At 51.1% G+C, this 20,770-nt stretch overlaps 1 protein-coding gene across 10 annotated transcripts in view; it reads left to right on the forward strand.

Moving 5' to 3' along the window:
- TRPM5 (transient receptor potential cation channel subfamily M member 5) overlaps nucleotides 1-17,087 on the forward strand; it is a 48,063-nt gene extending 30,976 nt beyond the window's left edge. For 4 of the 10 annotated variants that reach the window (XM_078148384.1, XM_020970809.2, XM_078148385.1 and 1 more), the window contains 8 exons: nucleotides 41-173; nucleotides 2,064-2,238; nucleotides 9,263-9,416; nucleotides 11,899-12,077; nucleotides 12,888-13,020; nucleotides 14,996-15,068; nucleotides 15,217-15,307; nucleotides 16,620-17,087. In XM_078148384.1, coding sequence (XP_078004510.1) covers nucleotides 41-173; nucleotides 2,064-2,238; nucleotides 9,263-9,416; nucleotides 11,899-12,077; nucleotides 12,888-13,020; nucleotides 14,996-15,068; nucleotides 15,217-15,307; nucleotides 16,620-16,735 — 1,054 coding nt within the window. In that variant the 3' untranslated portion in view covers nucleotides 16,736-17,087. Of the gene's footprint in view, nucleotides 1-40; nucleotides 174-2,063; nucleotides 2,239-2,268; nucleotides 6,428-9,262; nucleotides 9,417-11,898; nucleotides 12,078-12,887; nucleotides 13,021-14,995; nucleotides 15,069-15,216; nucleotides 15,308-16,619 lie in introns of those variants that run through there. The other 6 variants (XM_078148386.1, XM_078148389.1, XM_078148387.1 and 3 more) reach the window with 6 other exon arrangements.
- Nucleotides 17,088-20,770: the final 3,683 nt, after the last annotated feature.

Consider the following 20,770-nt stretch of genomic DNA (forward strand, 5'->3'; position numbering starts at 1 on the left):
CCCGTCCTCCTTCTCCCCTGCCCCCCTGCGGGCTCCTTAGGATGCTGAGCTCCACATTCGAGGCCGGCCGGACCGTGCTGGCCATGGACTTCATGGTGTTTGCCCTAAGACTCATTCACATCTTCGCCATTCACAAGCAGCTGGGGCCCAAGATCATCATTGTGGGGAGGATGGTGAGTGGGTCGTGGGTGCCTCAGGGGCTTCTTCGTATCCTAGGGTCTCAGAACAGGAGGGGGTCTACCCTTGGCTGCCAGGGCTCTAACAAGCATTCACCCAGCCTCCCCAGGGGGGGCCATCACCTCGAGAGGCCAGGCAGCTCCTATTGTTAGAGTTCTGTATATTGAGCTTGATGTAAGAGAAAAAAGGGGCTGTCCAGTGGAGGTTGGGAGTGGGGCAGTGAGCTCCCCGTCGCTGGAGGGCTTCTAGCAGAGAAAGGAGGGCCACTTGTCCATTCAGACTCGAGGGGGTTGAACCAGCTACCTGCTGGGCTGGGGACCCTCCTAGCTCTGGGAGGCTGTGCTTCAGTGACCCGAAGCTACTTCCTGTAAAAGCCCACGCTTTCCGACTCATGGAAGGAGGCCACCTACAATGAATTGCTCTTCTCCAAGGCTCGGCCCACAGCTCCCTGGCCGCCGGCCAGGGAGGTAATGGACAGTAAGAGATTAGAGTTCTCCTCTTTGGAGACCTCGGGAGTGCCAAGGCGGTGGAGAGATACCTCCTCCTTAACCCCAGGGGACGCTGTGGAGTCAGCCAGGGACTAGGAGGTGAGAACCCAACCTGAGGGAAACCGAGGCACTGCTCACAGAGACCCTCAGGCACAGAGACCCTCAGGCACAGCAGGACCCCAACTGACTGCAAGGATTCAATCCGCCCGAGTCCATCCTGCAGACCACGCTCACTGCCCACTCCGCTCCCACCACGGTGCTCTAGGTACCAACTGAGGCAGAGTTAATCCTGCCCTCCAAAACCACATCGGGGGAGGGAAGCCTTCCTAGAGAGTGGTCTGTCGTCGCCTTCCTGCTGTGCCGGGAGCATCTTCAGGTCCCGATCAGTTCAGCTGATGCAGGGTAGTAAAGCCACGGGTTCGAAGATGCTCAACCTTCATGGAGCTGTCGCTAAGATCCCTTTGGGCACCTCCTCCCGGACTCCTCCCCTTTCCTGTCTTCTCACACCGGACACCCCTCCAGCTAGTCTGCAGTACAGTGACACCGCTCCTCTGTTCCCACTCTTCTGTGAAGGCGGCACTCCATCTCCTGTCTCCACACCTTTGTCCTGGCTGTGCCCTCCTCATCTCTGCTCCCAGCCTGCCGGGCTTCTTTGGTCTCAGTTGAAGCCCCACCTTCTCCAAGAAGTCTTTCCCCACCCCCCTCAACGTCCGTGCCTTTCAGAGTCCGGTATCTTCTAGTTGTCCTCTCTATAGGTTCTTGTCTCTCCCTGCCTGCTAAACCCAGTACCTGGCACACAGCAGGTGCTTCATAAATTCTAGTTGACTTGATTTAAGGTCAAACCCTTCCTCCTCCTGCCTACGCCCGTGGGAGCTCGCTCTCTGGGCCCAGCTAGGAGCCCCAGCCCCAACATACTGCAAGTGGGAAGAACGGGGATGAAGAATCCCAGCTCTGCCAGGAATTCCCTCTGGGACTTCGGACAAGACTCTTTCCCTCCTTCCTGAATCTCTCTCCCCTCTCCCCAGCTCTGGGAGCAGTGGATCTTTTAGAAGGGAGGGGCCGAGAAAGCACGTGGCCAGCCTGGGGCTGAGCAGTATTCCACATAGGCCCCCACCTGTCCCCCCCCCACTGGCGTTGCAGTTTTCGCTTTAGCTCTGTGCTCCTGCCACGTAAATGACTGCGCCGAGCTCGTGCTTCCACCATTCTCCGGTTCCCTTCACTTTGCTCTGCATCTGGGTCCTTCACGCGTCACCCGCCGGCTTGTCCATCTCTGGATGACGGAGGGTAGAGGCCGGTCCCTCCCTCCACGGTCAAAGTTGCGGGATGAGTGGCCCTTGGGTGCGGGCGGGGCTCTGGGGCCCTGCCCCGCCCCTCCAACCACTTTATCTCTCCTGCTAGATGAAAGACGTCTTCTTCTTTCTCTTTTTCCTGACCGTGTGGCTCATTGCTTATGGGGTCACCACGCAAGCCCTGCTCCACCCCAGAGACAGCCGCTTGGAGTGGATCTTCCGGAGGGTCCTCTACAGGCCCTACTTGCAAATGTTCGGGCAGATCCCCCTGGATGAGATTGATGGTGAGGGACCTCCCTTGTTTCCATCCCCAGGTGCCCACCATCTGTCCGCTACCCTATTGTTCAGTCATGTCCGACTCTCCGTGGCCCCATTTGGGGTTTTCTTGGCAAAGATCCTGGAGTGGTTTGCCATTTCCTCCTTCAGCTCATTTGACAGATGAGGAAACTGAGGCAAACAAGGTGAGGTGACTTGCCCAGGGACACACAGGTAAGTGTCTGAGGCTGGATTTGAACTCAGGTTTTCCAGACTACAGGCCCAGGGCTCTATCCACTGCACTACCACCAACTCCTTACGTTGCTGCTGGGGCTGGGCAGGAGCGGGCAGTGCTGGGGGTGAACGCCCGGGCACCGGCTGCGGAGACAGCTGAATCTCTGCTCAGATGGAGGTCACCGGGGCCCACGGAGGCGGTCATCAATCATAAGGGAAGCCATTCCTGCCGCCTTGGCCTCAGACCCTGCGTTTATGAAGAGGCAAATTTACAGCTTCACAAACTCTGCTTTCAAGACAAACTGTCTCCGGCTTTCCTCCCAGGGGCCGGGGTGTAGAGGGGCCGGCAATCAATCAGTTCTGCCGAAGCTGATCCGTGCTCCGAGGGCTGCTGGCCTCACTGCTCCGAGAAAGGTTCCTCCCACCCGTCCATCAGCAGCAGATGCGCCGGCTGCCCCTGCACGCCCCCCTACATACGTGTACACACATGTGCGCCCATGCCCGCGTGTGCTCACACACCCTGTGGTGGGCAGCGGCGTCTAGTGCTGGAAAGAACTCTGGAGTGGGAATGCAGGCATCTGGTTCTGGACGCAGCTGGGCCAGTGACACTCTGTGTGACCTCGGGCAAGGCCCTGCCCTTTCTGAGTCTCAGTGGCCTCATCTGTACAACGTGGGCCTCCGACCCGATGGTCTGTCTCCTGTCCCCTCCCTGCTCAGCCATTGCTGTGCCCAGTAAAACCCCACCTGGAGTGAAGGTTTGAAAGTCCCTGGAGTGGCCGCCCTCCATTTGGGCAAAAGAGTCTGGTTTGCAAACTGAGAATGGGTGTGGCTTAGGGGGCAGAGAGCTCTGGAGACCTGGACGAGAACCCCACCTCAGACCCTTGCTGGCTGTGTGACCTCTCTGAGACTCAGTTTCTTCTTCTGTAAAATGTGGATAAAACTAGCCCCTCCCTCCCAAGACCACCCTAAGGCTCCGGGGAGCTTGAGTCCCTAAAGTGATTTGCAAACATTAATGCCCTGTAAATGGCAGCGGACCTTCCTTGATGACTGCGTTTCAAACTCAGGCTCTTGGATCTGAGGAAGGCTCAGTCGGATCAGCACGAGGCTGGCGACGTGTTTGGCTTTTGTTTTGTTGTTCTAACTTTACTTTTATTTTTAATGGTGTTTTATTTTTCCCAATTGTATGTCCAGACAATTTTTAGCATTCATTTTTACAAGATTTTGAGTTCCCAGTTTTTCTCCCTCCCTCTCTCCCCTCCCCTCTTCTGGAAATAGTAGGCTGTGGGATACAGTTTACACATGTGCTATCATGTCAAGCATATTTCCATATTAGTCACAGTTGACATAGAAGAAACAGGTCAAAGGGGGAAGAACCATGAGAAAGAATAAAGTAAAGCGAGAAGAACATGCTTTGAGCTGCATTCAGACTCCGAGGTTCTCTACCTGGGTGTGGATGGCATTTTCCTTCATGAGTCCCTTGTACTTGTCTGACCATTGTGTCCCTGAGAAGAGCTGGGTCATGCATAGCTGATCATCACGCAATGTTGCTGATGGTGTGTGCAATGTCTTCCTGGCTCTACTCATTTTGCTTTGCTTCAGGTCATGTAAGTCGTTCCAGGTTTTTCTGAGATGTGCCCGTTCGTTTCTTATTGTGCAACAGTATTCCATTACATTCATGTAACACGGCTTGTTCAGCCATTCCCCAATGGATGGGCATCCTCTCAATGTCCAATTCTTTGCCACCACGGAAAGAGCTGCTATGAATACTTCTGTACATGTGGGTCCTTTTTCCTTTTTACCATCTCCTTTGGATACAGACCTAGCGTAGTATTACTGGATCAGTGTTATAGCCCTTTGGGCATAGTTCCAAATTGCTCTCCAGAATGGTTGGATCAGTTCACAACTCCACCAACAGTGCATTAGTGTCCCAATTTTCCCATATCTTCTCCAACATTTATTATTTTCCTTTTTTTTTGTAAAATAGCCAGTCTGGTAGGTATGAGGTGGTACCTCTGAGTTGTTTTAATTTGCATTTCTCTAATCAAAAGTGATTTAGAACACTTCTTCTTATGCCTATAGGCAGCTTTGATTTCTGCATCTGAAAACTTCCTGTTCATATCCTTTGACCATTTATCAGTTGGGGAATGACTTGCATTCTTACAAATTTGATTCCGTTCGCTATATATCTGTGGGGGGTTTTTTGCACCATAGCCTTTTAATTTAATCTAATCAAAATTGTCTATTTTACATTTTGTCATACTTTCTATCTCTTGTTTGGTCATGAAATCTTCCCCTCCCATAGATCTGACAGGTAAACTATTCTTTGCTCATCTAATTTGCTTATGGTGTCACCCTTTATGTCTAAGCAATGCACCCACTTTGCCCTTATCTTGGAATACAGTGTGAGATGTTGGTCAATACCTAGTTTGTGCCCTGTTGTTTTCCAGTTTTCCCAGCAGTTTTTGTGAAATACTGAGTTTTTCATCCTGGAAACTGAGATCTTTGGGTTTATCAAACACTAGGTTACTAGTACCTAACCAGGTTTCACTCAGATTGTCAGATTTATTGGCATAAATTGGGCAAAATATTTCCTAATGATTGTTTTAATTTCTTCTTCATTGGTGGTGATTTCACTCTTTTCATTTTTGATAGTGGGATATTTGATTTTCTTCCTTCTTTTTTAAATCAAATTAACCAATGGCTTATCCATCTTATTGGGTTTTTTCATAATACCAGCTCTCCTCAATTTATTTATTTACTTATTAGCTCAACAGTTTTTTAAAATTACTTTCAGTCTTATTTATCACACTTTTTATTTTCAGGATTTCCAATTTGGTGCTCAATTGAAGATTTTTAATTTGTTCTTTCTCTAGTTTTTTAGTTGCATGCCCAATGCGTTGATTTGCTCTTTTTCTATTTTGTTGATGTAAGAATTTAGAGAAATAAATTTTATCCTAAGTACTGCTTTAGCTGCATCACATAAATTTTGGTATGTTGTTGTTATCATTTTTTAAAATTAATTTATTTTGATTTATCAACAATCACTTCCGTATGCTTTTGAGTTTAAAATTTTTTCTCCCCCTTCCTCCCCACCACCCTCCCCAAGATGGCACAATCTGGCATACGCTATACATATGCATTCCTATTAAACATATTTTCACATTAGTGATGTTGTAAGTAAGAATTAGAACCAATAGGAGGAACCACCAGAAAGAGGAAACAAAACTCAACAGAAGAGAACAAATGTTATCATTTTTAGTGAAAATCCTGTTTCTATGATTTGTTCTTTTACCTACTTATCCTTTAGGATTGAATTAGTTCCCAATTTTTAATCTGTCTTTCCACTGCACTTTGTTGAATGTAATTTTATCGCGTTACAATCTGAAAAGAATACATTCAAGTTTTCTTCCTTTCTACATTTGATTTTGAAGTTTTTATGCCCTAAAACATGATCATTTTTTGTGCAGGGTCCATATGCTGCTGAGAAAAAGATATATTCCTTTCTGTTCCCGCTCTCCAAAGGTCTGTCACATCTAACTTTTCTAATCTTCTATTTACAGCTTTAGTTTCTTCCTTGTCTATTTTTTGGTTGGATTTATTAAGTTCTAAGGAGGGACAGTAGAGATCCCCCACTAACATAGTTTTGTTTTCTGTTTCTTCCTGTAACTCACTCAACTTCTCCTTTAAGAATCTGGATGCTGTACTATTTGCTCTTTTTTTCTCTTCTGTTGCGTTTTGTTTCCTCTTTCTGGTGGTTCCTCCCATCGGTTCTAATTCTTCCTTACAACATGACTAATGTGAAAACATGTTTAATAGGAATGTATACGTAGAGCCTATATCAGATTATGCACAGTCTTGGGGAGGGGAGGAAGGAAGGGGGAGAAAGATTTAAAACTCAAAAATGTATGGAAGTGATCGTTGAAAACTAAATATAAAATAATAATAATGACGATAATAAAAATGCGGATGCCATACCGCTCGGTACATGTGTGTTTAGCATTGATATTGCTTCATTGTCTATAGTACTTTTAGCAAGATGTGATTTCCTTCCTTATTTCTTTTAATTAGGTCTATTTTTGCTTTTACTTTGTCTGAGATGAGGATTGTTGCCCCTGCTATTTTTTTTTTTTACTTCAACCAAAGCATAGCAGATACTTCTGCAGCAGTACATACTATGTATGTGTCTCTCAGCTTCAAATGCGTTTCTTGTAAGCAACACATTGTAGGATTCTCATTTTTGATCCACTCTACTATCCACTTCTGCTTTATGGGGGAATTCATCCCATTCACATTCACACTCATGATTGCTAACTGTGTATTTTTCTCTCTTTCTTCTTTCTCCTTTCACCCTTTCCTTTCTCACCAGTGTTTTTCTTCTGTTTACCGCCTCCCCCATCTGCCATTCCTTCTGTCAGCCCCCCCCACTTTATTTAATCTCCTCCCCTCTTACTTCCCTGTCAGGTAAGATAGATTTCTATATTCAACTGATTGTGTATATTATCCCTCTTTGAGCCGATATTGATGAGAGTAAGGTTCACGTGATGCCCATCGCCCACCTTACCACCTTCCTCTCCACTGTAGTAGGTCTTTCATGCCTCTTCATGTGAAATAATTTAGCCTATTCTACCTCTCCCTTCCTTCTGCACCCAGTGTACTCCTCTTTCTCATCCTTTATTTTTTATGTCATTCCCTCACATTCACCTTCTACCCATACCCTCTGTCTTTGTAAATTCCTTCTAGCTGTACTATTAGTGATGAAACTTTTAAGAATTACAAGTATCATCTTCCCATGTATGGATATAAGCAGTTTAGTTCTATTGCATCCCTCATGTTTTCTTTTCCCCTTTTACCTATGTATGCTTCTCTTGGGTCTTAATATTGGCGATCAAATTTTTGGTTTAATTCTGTCTTCTTCTTATGAAAGCTTGAAATCCTTCTATTTCGCTGAATGACCATTTCCCCCTCGATGTATCATGTTTAATTTCACTGGGTAAGGGAATCTTGGTTGTAGGCCTAGCTCTTTTGCCTTCTGGAATATCCTGTTCCATGACCTCTGATCCTTTAATGTTGCAGCTGCTAAATCCTGTGTGATCCTGATTGTGGCTCCCCAATATTTGAATTGTTTCTTTCTGGCTACTTGGCAGTATTTTTTCCTTGACCTGATGGTTCTGAAATTTAGCTATAATATTCCTTGGAGTTTTCATTTTGGGATCTCTTTCCTGAGGTGATCGGTGGATTCTTTCAAAGCCTGTGTTGCCCTCTGGTTCCAGGCCATCAGGGCAGTTTTCCTTGACAATTTCTTAAAAGATGCTGTCCAGGTCCTCCTTCTGATTATGGCTTTCAGGTAGTCCAGTAATTCTGATATTGTCTCTCCTGGATCTATTTTCCAGGTCAGTTGTTTTTCCCATGAGGTGTTTTACATTTTCTTCTATTTTTTCATTCTATTGAAATTGTTTGATTGATTCTTGACATCTTATAGAGTCATTAGCTTCCACTTGCGTAATTCCAATTTTTAAGGAGTTGTTTTCCTCCCTTAGCTTTCGTGCCTCCTTTTCCATTTGACTAATTGTACTTTTTAAGGAGTTGTTTTCTTCAGTGGATTTTTATATCTCCTACTTTGTATTCTACTTTTTAAGCAGCTGTTTTCTTTTTCCAAGCTGTTGACTCTTTTTTCATGATTCTTTTGCATCACTCTCATCTCTCAGATTCCTAATTTTTCTTCTACCTCTCATATATGACTTTAAGCTCCTTTTTGAGCCCTTCCATGACTTCTTTCTGGGCTTGAGACCACTTTCTTGTTTTTCTTTGGGATTTTGCCCATAGCTGTTTGACACTGTTGTCCTCTTCTGAGTTGGTGTCTTGATCTTCCCTGTAACCACAACTTTCTATGGTCACATTATTTTTTTGTTGCTTTTTGCTTATCTTTTTTTTCCCCTTTTTTCTTTTCTTTTAAATTCAAGATCTGCTCCCAGGGTGGAAGGGGCATTGCCTCAGACTTCTTGTGCCAGGGACTGCAGGCCCTGGCTGTTTGTCTGGTGCTGCCTTGAGGGGGTTGTGTGGGGGGTGGCTGGTGCTGCTGGAGGCCGGAGAAGTCTGGCAGTGTTCTTGGTGCTGAGGCGGGGTCCTAGTGCCGGTTCTGGCATGTGCTGAGGCCCATGGGGTGTTTCTGAGTTTCCCCGGGGCTACACTGAAGCATGTGGTGGTTCTCATAGCTAGAGTCTGCTCATTCCCCTGACTGTTCTGAGGCCCATGGGAGGTCCTGGTGACACCTCCATCACCCTGGGGCTCAGGATCTCCCACTGATCTGCTGAGGTGGGGCTTGCTGTTGGCTTGCTTTCCTGTCCTGGAATGTGCTCTCCTTTTACCTAAGTGAGACAGACCTTTCCTGACAATCTTCCAAGTTTATTGGGCTCAAAGATTGTTTTACTCCATACTTTTGCTGGTTCTGCTGTTCCAGGATTTGTTTTGGGGTGCTTGGAGGTGAATATAGGAGAGTTACAGTGATTTACTGCTTTTGCCACCATCGTGGCTCCCAGAAGTTCACTGGCAACATGTAAGAGTGCTTCCTGGTGAGCAGGCTAGGCAGCAGTCAGGCAGATACCCACCCCGCTTTGTCTGCTACAGCCAGGGTGCTGCCTGGGACGTTCTGCACTTGTGGCCCTGGGACTGTTTCCTCGTGTGTACAACGAGGAGGGTGGGAATTCCCTGTCCTCCATCGTTGGTGGGGTTGTGATGAAGAAAGGGCAGAGTGTGAGGCTGGTATGAATGAACAAATGAACAGTAAGAAGCCAGAGCGAGGGGCCAATGTGTTGGTTTCAGAGGCTCGGGTCAACTGCTCGACTCACCCCCTGCTGCTGGAGAACTCCCCCTCGTGCCCCAACCTCTACGCCAACTGGCTGGTCATCCTGCTCCTGGTCACCTTCCTGCTGGTCACCAACGTGCTGCTCATGAACCTGCTGATTGCCATGTTCAGGTGAGTGAGGCCTTTGGGGCCCAGCCTGTCCCGGACCCTGTCCCCTCAGCTTGGGGAGGGTCTCCTGATGGAGTGAGGGGCCATAGGTTCTTCCTAGTCCCAGGAGAGTGAGCAGGAGCCTGGGGATACTCGGTCCTTGTTAAACTCCATTCCTAGGTCCCATCTGCTCACCCCATCAGCCAGGAGAGCAGTGGCCCTCCCTGATCTCTCTCTAATTAAGTTCTACCAGCAGTGATGGCAGGGCCTGACAGAACAGACCTCCAAGGACATTCTCCTCCAATAGTCCCTCACAGGAGAGAAAAGACTCAGACCTGGCCCAGGTGGGGAGGGTGTAGATGGGAGAGGGTGCCTGGCAGATCCCTCCCAGCGGGAGAGGCTTTGAGGAGGGGCTACCCAAGGGACACCAGGGAGCTGGCCACCCAGGGACAAAGATCACCTGCCAGAACATGGGGAGTATGCCCTCTGTACCGGGGAGAGCGCAGGAACCTTGAAATCAGTGTAACGTGGCCTCACATCCCGGCTTCTGGCAGCCCTTTGAGGTTGGCAGTAAAGGTTAGCCTCCCAGTGCCCACAGTCACAGAGCTGGTCTGTGGCAAAGCTAGGACCTGCAGAAGCCCGTGTCTCACTGAACCCCCCTCCCCAGTCCTCAAAATGTTAGAGCTGGGATGGCCCTCGAGCTCCTTGTTACCCATAAGGAAATTGAGGCCCTTCTGCCTCAGTGCTACCCCCAATCTGCCGATGTGACATTCGAGCTGTAGCTTCCCAGCACAGCCCCTGCTCATGCTCCCCCCAAGCCTCCTTTCTCTTTGTCCCATCCATCTGCTAAGGAGTTCCGCTCCCAGCCCCCACCTCAACTTCCCTTGCCCCCAAGGGCCAGTCTGATCTGGGCCACGTCCGGTGCACATGAAGCCTCCTTCCCTCTCTGGGCCCCTCAGCTACTTCCCTTCTCATGCCCATGGAGACCCCATTCCTCATCCTCCACCTCCTCCTGTCACTGGCCTCCCATTCACACCAGCCCTGCTCCCTCCCCAGCCCCCAGGCTCAGACCAGAGGCTCTCAGAAGACACATGTGTCTCATCTCCCCAGCCAGACCAAGAGCTCCCCAAGGGCAGGGAGCTGGCCTGCTCAAGTCTGCTCCCACCCCTCTGCCATCACCCCCAAGTTCAGGGCCATGCGCATGCACACACACACACACACACACACACACACACGCACACACACTCTCACACTTTCAAGCTCACACTTACACACTCACACACACACGCTCACACACACACTCACACCTTTCTATGTCTCCTCCTCCTCCTCCCTTCTCTGTTTCTTTCTGTCTCTATCTCTGCCTCTCTCCCTTTCTCCCTTCCTCCTCCTCTCTCTCTGTCTCTGCCTCTTAATGTCTCTCTCTATCCCTCCTCCTCTCTCTCCTTTATGTCTCTCTGTCTCTGTCTCTCTCTCTCTGTCTCTTCCTCCTCCTCCTCCCTCTGTGTTTCTGTCTGTCTGTCTCCCTTTCTCCCTTCCTCCTCCTCTCTCTGTCTCTGCCTCTTACTGTCTCTCTCTATCCCTCCTCCTCTCTCTCCTTTCTGTCTGTCTCTGTCTCCTCCTCCTCCCTCTGTGTTTCTGTCTGTCTGTCTCTGTCTCTGTCTCCCTTCCTCCCTTCCTCCACCTCTCTCTGTCTGTCTGTCTCTTTCTCCCTTCCTCCTCCTCTCTCTCTCTGTCTCTGCCTCTTAATGTCTCTCTCTTTCCCTCCTCCTCTCTCTCCCCCTCCTCCTCTCTCTCCTTTATGTCTCTATCTCTGTCTCTTCCTCCTTCTCCCTCTGTGTTTCTGTCTGTCTGTCTGTCTGTCTCCCTTTCTCCCTTCCTCCTCCTCTCTCTCTGTCTCTGTCTCTTAACGTCTGTCTCTATCCTTCCTCTTCTCTCTACTTTCTGTCTCTGTCTCCTTCTCCTCCCTCTGTGTTTCTGTCTCTCTGTTTCTCCATCTCTACATGGGCAGAATGTGACTCAAGTGTTGGGCAGACTTTTCAGCCCCTGTAAACACCAGCCATAGTTGGATGATCACAGAGAGGCTTGGGTGGTGCCATGTGAGGAGCTCCCCGGAGGATCTCTGCTCAGAGTCTCAGTTTCCTTTTATGTGGATGGGCATAAAAACCCTTGTGCTGAGGGGGCTGTTGTAGGGACACTGTGAGGACTGGTCTCACCATCCCTGAGCCACCCAGCCTTATTACACCCGGGGGGGGGGTGGAACAGCCCTGCCAAGGTGTTTGAGGCTCCGGGCAAAGTACAAACCCCAGGCTGCAGAGGCAGCCCGAGGGGGCCATCCGCAGCTTAGCAGGAGTGTGGTCAGCAAAGGAGAAGTGGGAGGCCAGGGATGGGTCAGTTACTGGTGTTACAGACAAGGCGGCAGGGAGGGCTTCCGAGAGGGGCCTGCTGCCACTGGTGGCGGCTCAGCCTTCTTGCTGACTAGCATGTCTTGCTGGGTCTGCCTAAGCTACACCTTCCAAGTGGTCCAGGGCAATGCAGACATCTTCTGGAAGTTCCAGCGCTACAACCTCATCGTGGAGTACCACAAGCGCCCTGCCCTGGCACCACCCTTCATTCTGCTCAGCCATCTCAGCCTCATCCTCAAAAGGGCCTTTAAGCAGCAAGAGCATAAGAGGGAACACCTCGGTGAGGGGCCAGGCCTGGCCAGGGAGAGAGAATCGGGCTTTCTGAGGCTCCTTAGCTGGGGCGGAGGTGGGGAGGGCCAGCAGACAGATCCCCTACCCCCATCCCAATCTGGCCAAGGCCTAGGCAATAGGAGATAGAGCCATAAGGAGAACCATGGGCCAGGGACACCCCTCCTCCCGGCCTCCTGCTGGCTCTCCCAGGCTCCCAAGGTGCTCGCCCTCCTCACAGTGGGGTGGGGGGGACAGGAAGTGCCCAGAGGATGTTTGACTACCCCTGCTCCCAGGATGCTCATGGAGCCCTGCCCGTCCTGACTGGCAGTGGCTCCTAAGCTGCTGCACAGGCTGGGCACAGACAGACCCTGGCTGGGGCTATATGGAGGGTGTGGGTGTAAGGCTAAGCCAGGCCCTAAATGGCTCCTAACACCTGCCGTGGGCTGAGCCCCAAAAGAGAAGAGACAGACAGACCGACAGAGGGTGGGAGAGAGAAACAGAGAGGAGAGAGAGAGAGAGTGAAAGAGAGACAGAGACATAGAAAGACACCAAAAGAGAGGCGGGGAGAGACAGAGAGACAGACAGAGGGAGTGTGAATGTGCTCCTCGGGGCACTGGGCACAGTTCTGCCCAGCTCTGAGGCCTGACGCTTCAGTGTGCTGGAGCAGAAGCTTTCTGCCACTCTGTCGCTCCCAGGGCCGGAGCAGCTGCAGGACTCTGCTGCCACGGAGGCCAGGGCCTTCCCCCATCCTTGCTTTACTTTCCAGTCCCCAAGTCTACCTTCTCCTTCTGAGAAACTCACCCCAAATCTTCCCACCTAGAGAGAGACTTGCCTGACAGCTTGGATCAGAAAATTGTCACCTGGGAAACAGTCCAGAAGGAAAACTTTTTGGCCAATCTGGAGAAAAGGAGAAAAGAAAGTACCAGGGAAACATTAAAAAAAATGTCCCACAGGTGAGCGTCTCTGTCCCCATCTTTCTTGAGGTTCTGAGGAAGCTGCCCCAAACTCAGGGCTCCCCAACAGGGTGGCAGAGCCCCTGTGATCCTTCTTTCCTGACCACGTACCGTCTTCCTTGTCCTTAAGGTCGGCCCGGCTGGTGACTCAGCACTGGGACCCCCAGCTGGCAGGAGTCTGCCCCCCCAAAACGCCAGAGGGCCAGGCCTTCATGCGGAGAAGGCAGAGAGCTTTCCCTGGCCCCCAGAGTGCTCCCCAGCCAGCCTTTTGGTGGTCTGGAACAGGGTTGAGGTGCTCACTTATCCGGGAGGGGTCACAGTCCTGCTGAACTTGGTACCTTGAGGGTCTGTCCCAGCTCTTCTGGGACTTCAGCCATTGGTCTTCCTTGGGGGTGAGCCTCTGCCCCCTGCCCTCAGCCAGCTTGGGCCGGGCCTCTTCCAAGCCTTTCCCGTTTGACTGGAGCTGCCTGTGCTCGGACTCTAGGACATCATGTCCTAGAGCCAAGGATCATCCCCATAACAAAAGGAGGGACTGAGGAGGGCTTTTCAGCCACATCTGTGATTTCATAACATCATAGATTTGGCGCCAGAAGGGACCGTAAAGGTCATGGAATCCACCCCCTCATTTTGCAGGTTAAGTCAAATTAGTGAGCAATTGTTAGGCACCTCAGAGTTCCCAGTGGGGGGGGGGGAGACAGTGTCCAAACAAGCACATGGGACAAGATAGGGGCAGGACAAAGGGGCCTGGGAAAAGCTTCTTGCTGGGTCACCCCCCAGTAAGTGTCGGAGGTGGGACTGGATGCCAGGCCTGCCAGACTTCCAGGAGAATGCCCTGTCTACCACACTGCACTGCCCCTTCACCGAAGGGGTCCCTCGCGTTGGCCCTATCCCTTTCATTTCTACACCCCAAACTTTAAGGGCCACAAAGTCCCTTCTATTCAAGAGCCCCCTGATGTAGGTAGCGCAAAGATTATCACCATCTTTTATAGATGAGGAAACTGAGGCTCTGAGAATCCCAGTGACCTGCCAGTGTCACGGGACAGCATTGGAATTGAAGTCAGAAGGCTTGGGTTCAAATCCACCTCTCGGCAACTTTGAGTGAATCCATTCCTTCGTCTGGGCCTCAGTTTTCCCATCTGCAAAATGAGGAGATTGGACTCATGTGGTCATAGACATCTAGATTCGATCTTTTCCTGCTCTCGTGTGGGGCTCGTGCCCCTTTGGGGGCAAGAAGTAGGTCTGGTGACCTGGCCCAGTCAGGGGCCTGGGAAAGGACAGTTGGCAGCCTGAGGCAGGGCTAACCTCAGAAGCTCCATGTCCCAGAGAGGGGCTTCAGAGCGCCTGCTGGGTGCGAGGGCTGTGATGACTGGGTGTCTCCTTCCCCTCTCCTGGGAACAAACCTAAGTGTGTCTATGGCTCTGCTTGGCCGGATCTCCTGATGGACTGGGGCCAGCCTCACTCTCTGCTCTTAAGTGAGTAATTACTGCTCAGCATGGCTGCAAACCCTTCACCAGGGGGATATCAGAACAGGCTGGCAGACAGAGGCTGGCAGCCCCCGGGGTCTGAGAGGCCCATTCCTTAGGAAACTCTCTCAAGCCCATGGCTCCGGTCCCCAGGGGAGCTCATGGCCCATCCCAACTGGCAAGACCTTTAAAGACTATGTGTATGGAGGGAAACTGAGGTCCGAAGTGAGCAGTGGTCAGTATCTCACCACAGTATCTCTGTAGGTCAGAAAGTGCCCGAAGAGGCCCAAAGTGCATTTTGCTTAGGTAGAGGGCCCGGTAAGCCTCAGAGATCATTCTGCAGAAGGTGACCCACCCTTCCCCTCGCTGGGTCTGTATCAGAGGATCTCTCTGTGAGGGTCCTTCCAGCCCTGCATCTCCCCGTCACTGGCCTGGCAGGGGTCTAGAAGCCCCTCCGGGAAAGGCCTCTCCTTTTGGCTCCTGGAAACATGTCTCTTTTTGTTTTTCCATAGGGTGGATTTCATCAGCCAACACGTGGCGGGCCTGAGAGAACAAGAGAAACGCATTTGGGCTCTGGAGTCACAAGTAAAGATCTGGTTCTGGACTCTGGGGGGAGGAGAGAGGGCTGGGGAGGCCAGCTGGTCAGCCTGGGGCAGTGAGGGCTCAGACAGGGGAGGGCGGGGAAGGGCTTCCAGCCGGCGCTAGGGGCTGCGTATCCAATTTTGTATTTCAGATCAACTGCTGCACAGTTGTCCTGTCTACCGTGGCGGACACGCTAACCCGGGCCGGCTCCATGGAGGGCCAGCCACCACCAAACTATGCAGGTAAAGCTGAGGGAAGAGGGCCCTGCCTGCTACTGACTCGCTGTGTGACCTTGGGACAGTCTTCTCCCCTCTGGGCCTCAGTTTCCTCCTCTGTCCAACGGGGACGTCGAGCCTGCCCACTCTGTGTTCAGAGACTGAGAATGGCAGGGAGGAGGCCTCGGCCCTCTGTGCCCAGGGGAGCAGTGAATGAGCCTGGAGGGATGGGGGTGGGACCAGTGAGCACAGGCCTAAGAGCTGTCTCCTCCTAAGAGATGCTGAACCTATGACCCACATGGCATGAAGGGAAGTCAGGAAGCACGAGCCTTGGGCCTGCCTCTCATACCAGCTCTCCAGGTGGCCTCAGGAAAGCCCTTTCCTTCTCCTTGGAACGGCTGCCCCCTAGTTGTTGTGTTCAGTTGTGTCCAACTCCTTGTGACCCAATTTGGGGTTTTCTTGGCAAAGATATTGAAACAGTTTGCCATTTCCTTCTTCAGCTCATCTGACAGATGAGGAAACTGAGGCAAACAGGGTGAAATGACTTGCCCAGGGTCTCACAGCTAGTAACTGTCTGAAGCTGGATTTGAATTCAGGTCTTCGTGACGCCAGGCCTGGCACTCTGTGCACTATGGTGCCACCTAGCTGCTTCTTGGTACCATGAGGTACCTGGGCATGAGAGGGCTCTGAGATTGTTAGCTCTGGGATCTTCACTCCCTTCCCCTGTCTGGGTCTCAGTTTCCCCCTCTGTAAAAAGAGGACTAGAGGCTCTTCTCCGCTGTCTTGGCCAGAGCTCGGTCTTTCTGACTGAGCTCAGCCCAGAGAGGCCTTTGGACCTTCTCTCTTACTGCCCAGGAGCAGAGGCATTATGGTCATCAGGGTCTGGGGAGAAAGCCACCGTGGGCTCCAACACGGGAGGCGCTGGTCCCCAGGGCCAGAGGCAGCTGGGCTGGGGCCTCTGCTTCTGTTCTGGACCCACATGCCCAGGGGACCTCGTACCCAAACACCTAGCTCCTGGGGGGGCCATGAGAGCTCAGGCTGTAGCCCCTCAGCCTCCGCCCAGCTGGGCTCTTTGGTGAGCATATAGTCCAGCCCCTCCCTCCAGGGATCCCCATCTCCAATTTCTGCAAAGCCCTTTCAACCAGCCTGGGAGGGAATGGCATTACTCTCATTTTACAGATAGGGGAACTGAGGACAAGGGGAGTTAAGTGGCTCACCCAATCAATGATTAACAAGCGCGCACCATTTCTGCATCACGCAGCTACCAAGGACCGATCTGGGGCTCAACCCCGAATCCTCCCACCCCAAATTCCGTTTTTCTCTCCGATGCTGCCCCCAGGTAACAGCAGTGAAGGAGGAGGAGGAGGGCAAATTCCTCTCCCAGCCCTTGACGTTCCTTTGGCTGTGGCTGACGCATATTCTTCACCTGGAGAAGACAGTTTCTCCAGCCTGTGACGTTTCACATCTAGCAGTTTTGTCTTCACTTGTCAGTCTTCATGAGCAGGATCGGCAGTCAGGCAGCTCCAGTCCAAGAAGCAGAGTTAAGAGAGATGACGGGTCCCGTGCAGGTGTGGAGTCGGAGCCCTGAACCTCCCCTGTCACTCCATGGCTTTTAGCGTTTGCTGTCAAATTTACCGGCATCTTTCTCCTTTTCCAATTTTAAAATTAACTTGCTTTGTACTGAGAACTTCAACAAACACGAGTATTTTAGCATTCAAAGAGCAAAAAAGGATTATAGCTGAAGCCATGATCTCCTGAGGCACAGCTGTTTAAAATGTATATTAAATTTCAAAGGGAAATAGCAAAATGGCTCTTTTGCTTCTCTCCTGAGCTTTTTTGTTTTCTTCTGTCTATACTGAATCTTCGTGAGCCCCTTGCCATGCAGCACATCTTTCCTAGAGTGTTTCTCTTCACTCATCCAGGACCTGTGTCCTTTGGTTGGCCCCTCTCTGTTCAAGATCTTGGAGTATCTGCCTCTGTGGCTCTGGCCCCACATCCACATTCTAGCTTAGTCTTCCCACAGCCAGGATTTGGGGCCCCAGATCTTAGCTCTTCCTACCTTTATGGTCTGCTTTTCTGGTAGGTCTGAGACTCTCTTCTGCTTCTCCTCCAGACCCAGCAACTGCATATGACTGAGGGTTTGACAGAGGCCTCAAAAGAGAAGACTTAGTGGGGACATGAGAGCTGTCTTTGGGTATCTGAAGACCTGTCATGTGCAAGAGGGATGAGAACTCTGGAAAAACTCAGGAAAGATTTGCTAAGAGAGAGAGTTGTCCCAAGTTACACTGGGCTGCCTAAGAGGTTGTAGACTTACATTCATTGAAAGTCTTCAAGTAGAACTAAATGACCACTCGTCAAGTCAGGTCAACTCAATAAGTATTAAACACCTACTGTGTGCCAGGCGCCTGCTGAGAGTGAGGAATACAAAGGAAGGCAAAAGATAGCCCCTGCCCACAAGGAGCTTACACTCTAATGGAAGAGAAAGAACATGAAAATAACTGTACCAATGAGTTACAGACCCAAGGATGAATTGGAGATCATCACTAGAGAGAAAGCATTAACATGGGGGGGGGGGCAGGGGGCAGTGCAGTAGTCAAGGAAGGCTTCCTGTAGAGGATGGGGTTTTAGTTGAGACTAGAAGGATGCCAGAAAAGCCAAGAGTCAGAAGTGCCTGATCTCTACTCATCCTCATTAAGTCTGGTAAGTAAAGAAAGAAAATTTCAGTTCTAGCCATGGGGGACAGCCATTGAAAATACCTGGAGCTGGGAAAACAGCCAAAAGGCTGGTGTTGCTGGATTGAAAGGTACATATTTGGGAGAAAGGTGGAAGGAGATTGGAAGAGGGGGTGGGTTATGTAGGGTTTTGCAGGCCAACCAGCATTTTGTGTTTGATTCTGGGGGTAATAGGGAGACAGTGGAGTTTACTGAGTAGGAAAGTGACATTGGGCTTTAGGAAAATTACTTTAATGGCTGAACAAAGGATGGACTGGAGCAGGGAGAGACTCATGGCAGGCAGAAGACCCCTCTTCCTAGCAGCTATTGCAGCAGTCCAGATATGAGGTGATGAGGGTGTGCAGCAGGGTGGGGGAGAGCGATAGAGAATAAAAGGGGGTGTGTCCCAGAGATGCTGCAGAGGTGAAATCAACAAGAGATATTGCAGAGGTGAAATGGACCAGAGATGCTGTAGAGGTGAAATCTAGAGATGTGGCAGAAGTGAAATCCATAGGCCTTGAAACCATATTGAACATGGAGAGTGAAAGATAGTGAGGAGTCCAGGATGACACCTAGGTTAGGTGTCTGAGGGGTGGAAGGATGGTATTACCCTCCACAGTAACAGAGAAGGTAGACATTCCCCCTGATGGGTTTGAGGCCTGTTGGTTTGGCCCGTTTGCTAAGATGTTTTTACCGAGATGTGGGTGCTATAGCTTCTTGGAGCTCCCCCCCCCCGATTGTCTGGTAGAAGCTGGAATCATAGCATAGCAAGGTTCTGACAAAGTGGCAGCCCGAGAGATACGAAGGGACCCAGACAACACTCCATCTCCGGTGGCCTGAGGGCCAGAAGGGTCCAGCGATGGGAAACCCTCTTGCTTCTCACTTCTGCTTAGCCCTAACGCTCCCCAGCCCTCAGCCCCCTTCCTCTGACAGCAGATACCCACAGCAGCCTTTCTGGGCAGGAAGGGCTGCCTGAAATCCACTCACATGATGGTGACTAGGAAACATTTTTCTGTCCATTCACTGAATTGGACAAAACCTGAGAACAGTGCATACATAAAGGGCCTGCTTCTCCGAATCTGGCCTCTACTTCCAAGGCAAAGCCTATTGGTTCTCCACCCACGGCAGATTCAGGCTTTCAGAACCTGGGGGCCTGCACCCCAGAATTCCCAAAATGTGCCTCCACCCTCAATCCTCCCTGTGGGTTCTTCTACTTGGGGTTCAAGACTGCCTGCAGGGGTGACATGATTGCTTACCCCTAACCCCTGGCTTCCTTCCCGAAACTCAAACCTCCTTAGGTTCACTTGCTTACCTCCCTCTTGCACAAGGACCTTGCCGGCTCCAAGGAGCACAGAGCAGCAGATCAAGGTGTTAAGAGGATGAAACGACTTGTTTACAAAGCATTATAAAATTCTGGAACCCCTCGATTTGCTGTCCTCTGCCCCCACCTCCAACACACGGATAAGCTCCCCGAGGGCAGGGGTCATGCAGCTTCTCTTGCACCCCTCAAAGTGTCCTAGCCACAGAAGTCAGTCCATCCTTTCCTGGAAGACAAGTCCAAACCAGACTCAGTTCCCTTCAGAGCACTGCCTCCCTGCCAAAACCCTGTCCAACTGTCCTGAGAAATGAGCATGTGAGCCCTCAGAGCCATCAGTCTGATTTCCATCCTGGAGAGGCTGGCAGCTCCACTGCCCCTCCCTGACAGCCTTTGGATTAATGCCCCTTGATTAAATGGAATTTCTGGGAACCCCACCCCCCAGCCCCTGCTCCCGAGTGGCTGGAGCCCTCCCTGACCAGCAGGCACAGTGCCAGGAAGGCAATTGGCAAAGCTGACTCCCTTTCACGCTTAGCACCCCTGGCCTTCCTCCTCCACCTCCTTAGAGAACCTGCACTAATAGGATTACAACCCTTTAGGACGTACATCCAGCACCCCTTGAAGCGAACCACGGCACTGAGCCCTAGCTAGCAGTGAGCCTGCTCCAGCCAGGCTGCCAGTTCCCACACTTGCCCCTAGACCACCCTACTGCAGGGACAGAGGTCCTGGACCACCCCAGCTGCCAAGGCCCTTCCCTCTGTGCCTGTTTCCTCTTCTATGAAATGAGAGGGTTAGACTACCCCCTAGCACTCAATGAAGACTGGGGTGGGGGGGGGAAGGTAAGTGGGCCATTGTTGGGGACAGTGGGCTCCCCCCACTGGGGGGTCTTAAGTAGAGGTGGCAACCATTTGTCAGGAAATCTTTGGTCAGTATGGGTTGGTCTTATTGGCCTGTCCAGCTCCGAGACAATGTGAACACAGGTCCCAGAAGGCAAGGAAAGGCCAACACTGAGCAGCAGATACTGGGGCCTGAGAAAACCAGGCCCCTCCTGCCTGCCATTGGTGGTCTCCCTCCCCTCCCCCTCCTGCTCAGCTGGAACCCCTGGGCACTGACTGCCTGGAGCTGGGAGCATAGCAGGATGGCTGATAAGGTAGGTTATACATGGGATTGCTTTTGGATATATGCTAGACTACACAGCCCCCGAGGTCCCTCTGAACTCCCCAAATTCTGTGTTGTTCTGTGACTTTCTCTCCTTGGCCCTGAAAGAGAACTGACAACAAAGAAATCCCAGAGAATGCCCTGATGAGGGAAGCTTCCCCACGAGGCTGGGGACCCTGGCCCCATGAATCAGGCTTCACTCAAAGAACAGACCTCTCTCTTTTGCTGAGGGCCTTGGAAGCATGCGGGGAGGGAGGGAAAGAACCAGCGGTGGCCAATCAGAGGCACCATGGCCTGCCCCCCACC

This window comes from Phascolarctos cinereus, unplaced genomic scaffold (assembly GCF_003287225.1).
Source record: "Phascolarctos cinereus isolate Bilbo 61053 unplaced genomic scaffold, phaCin_HiC Scaffold_9;HRSCAF=440, whole genome shotgun sequence".
NCBI lineage: Eukaryota > Metazoa > Chordata > Mammalia > Diprotodontia > Phascolarctidae > Phascolarctos > Phascolarctos cinereus.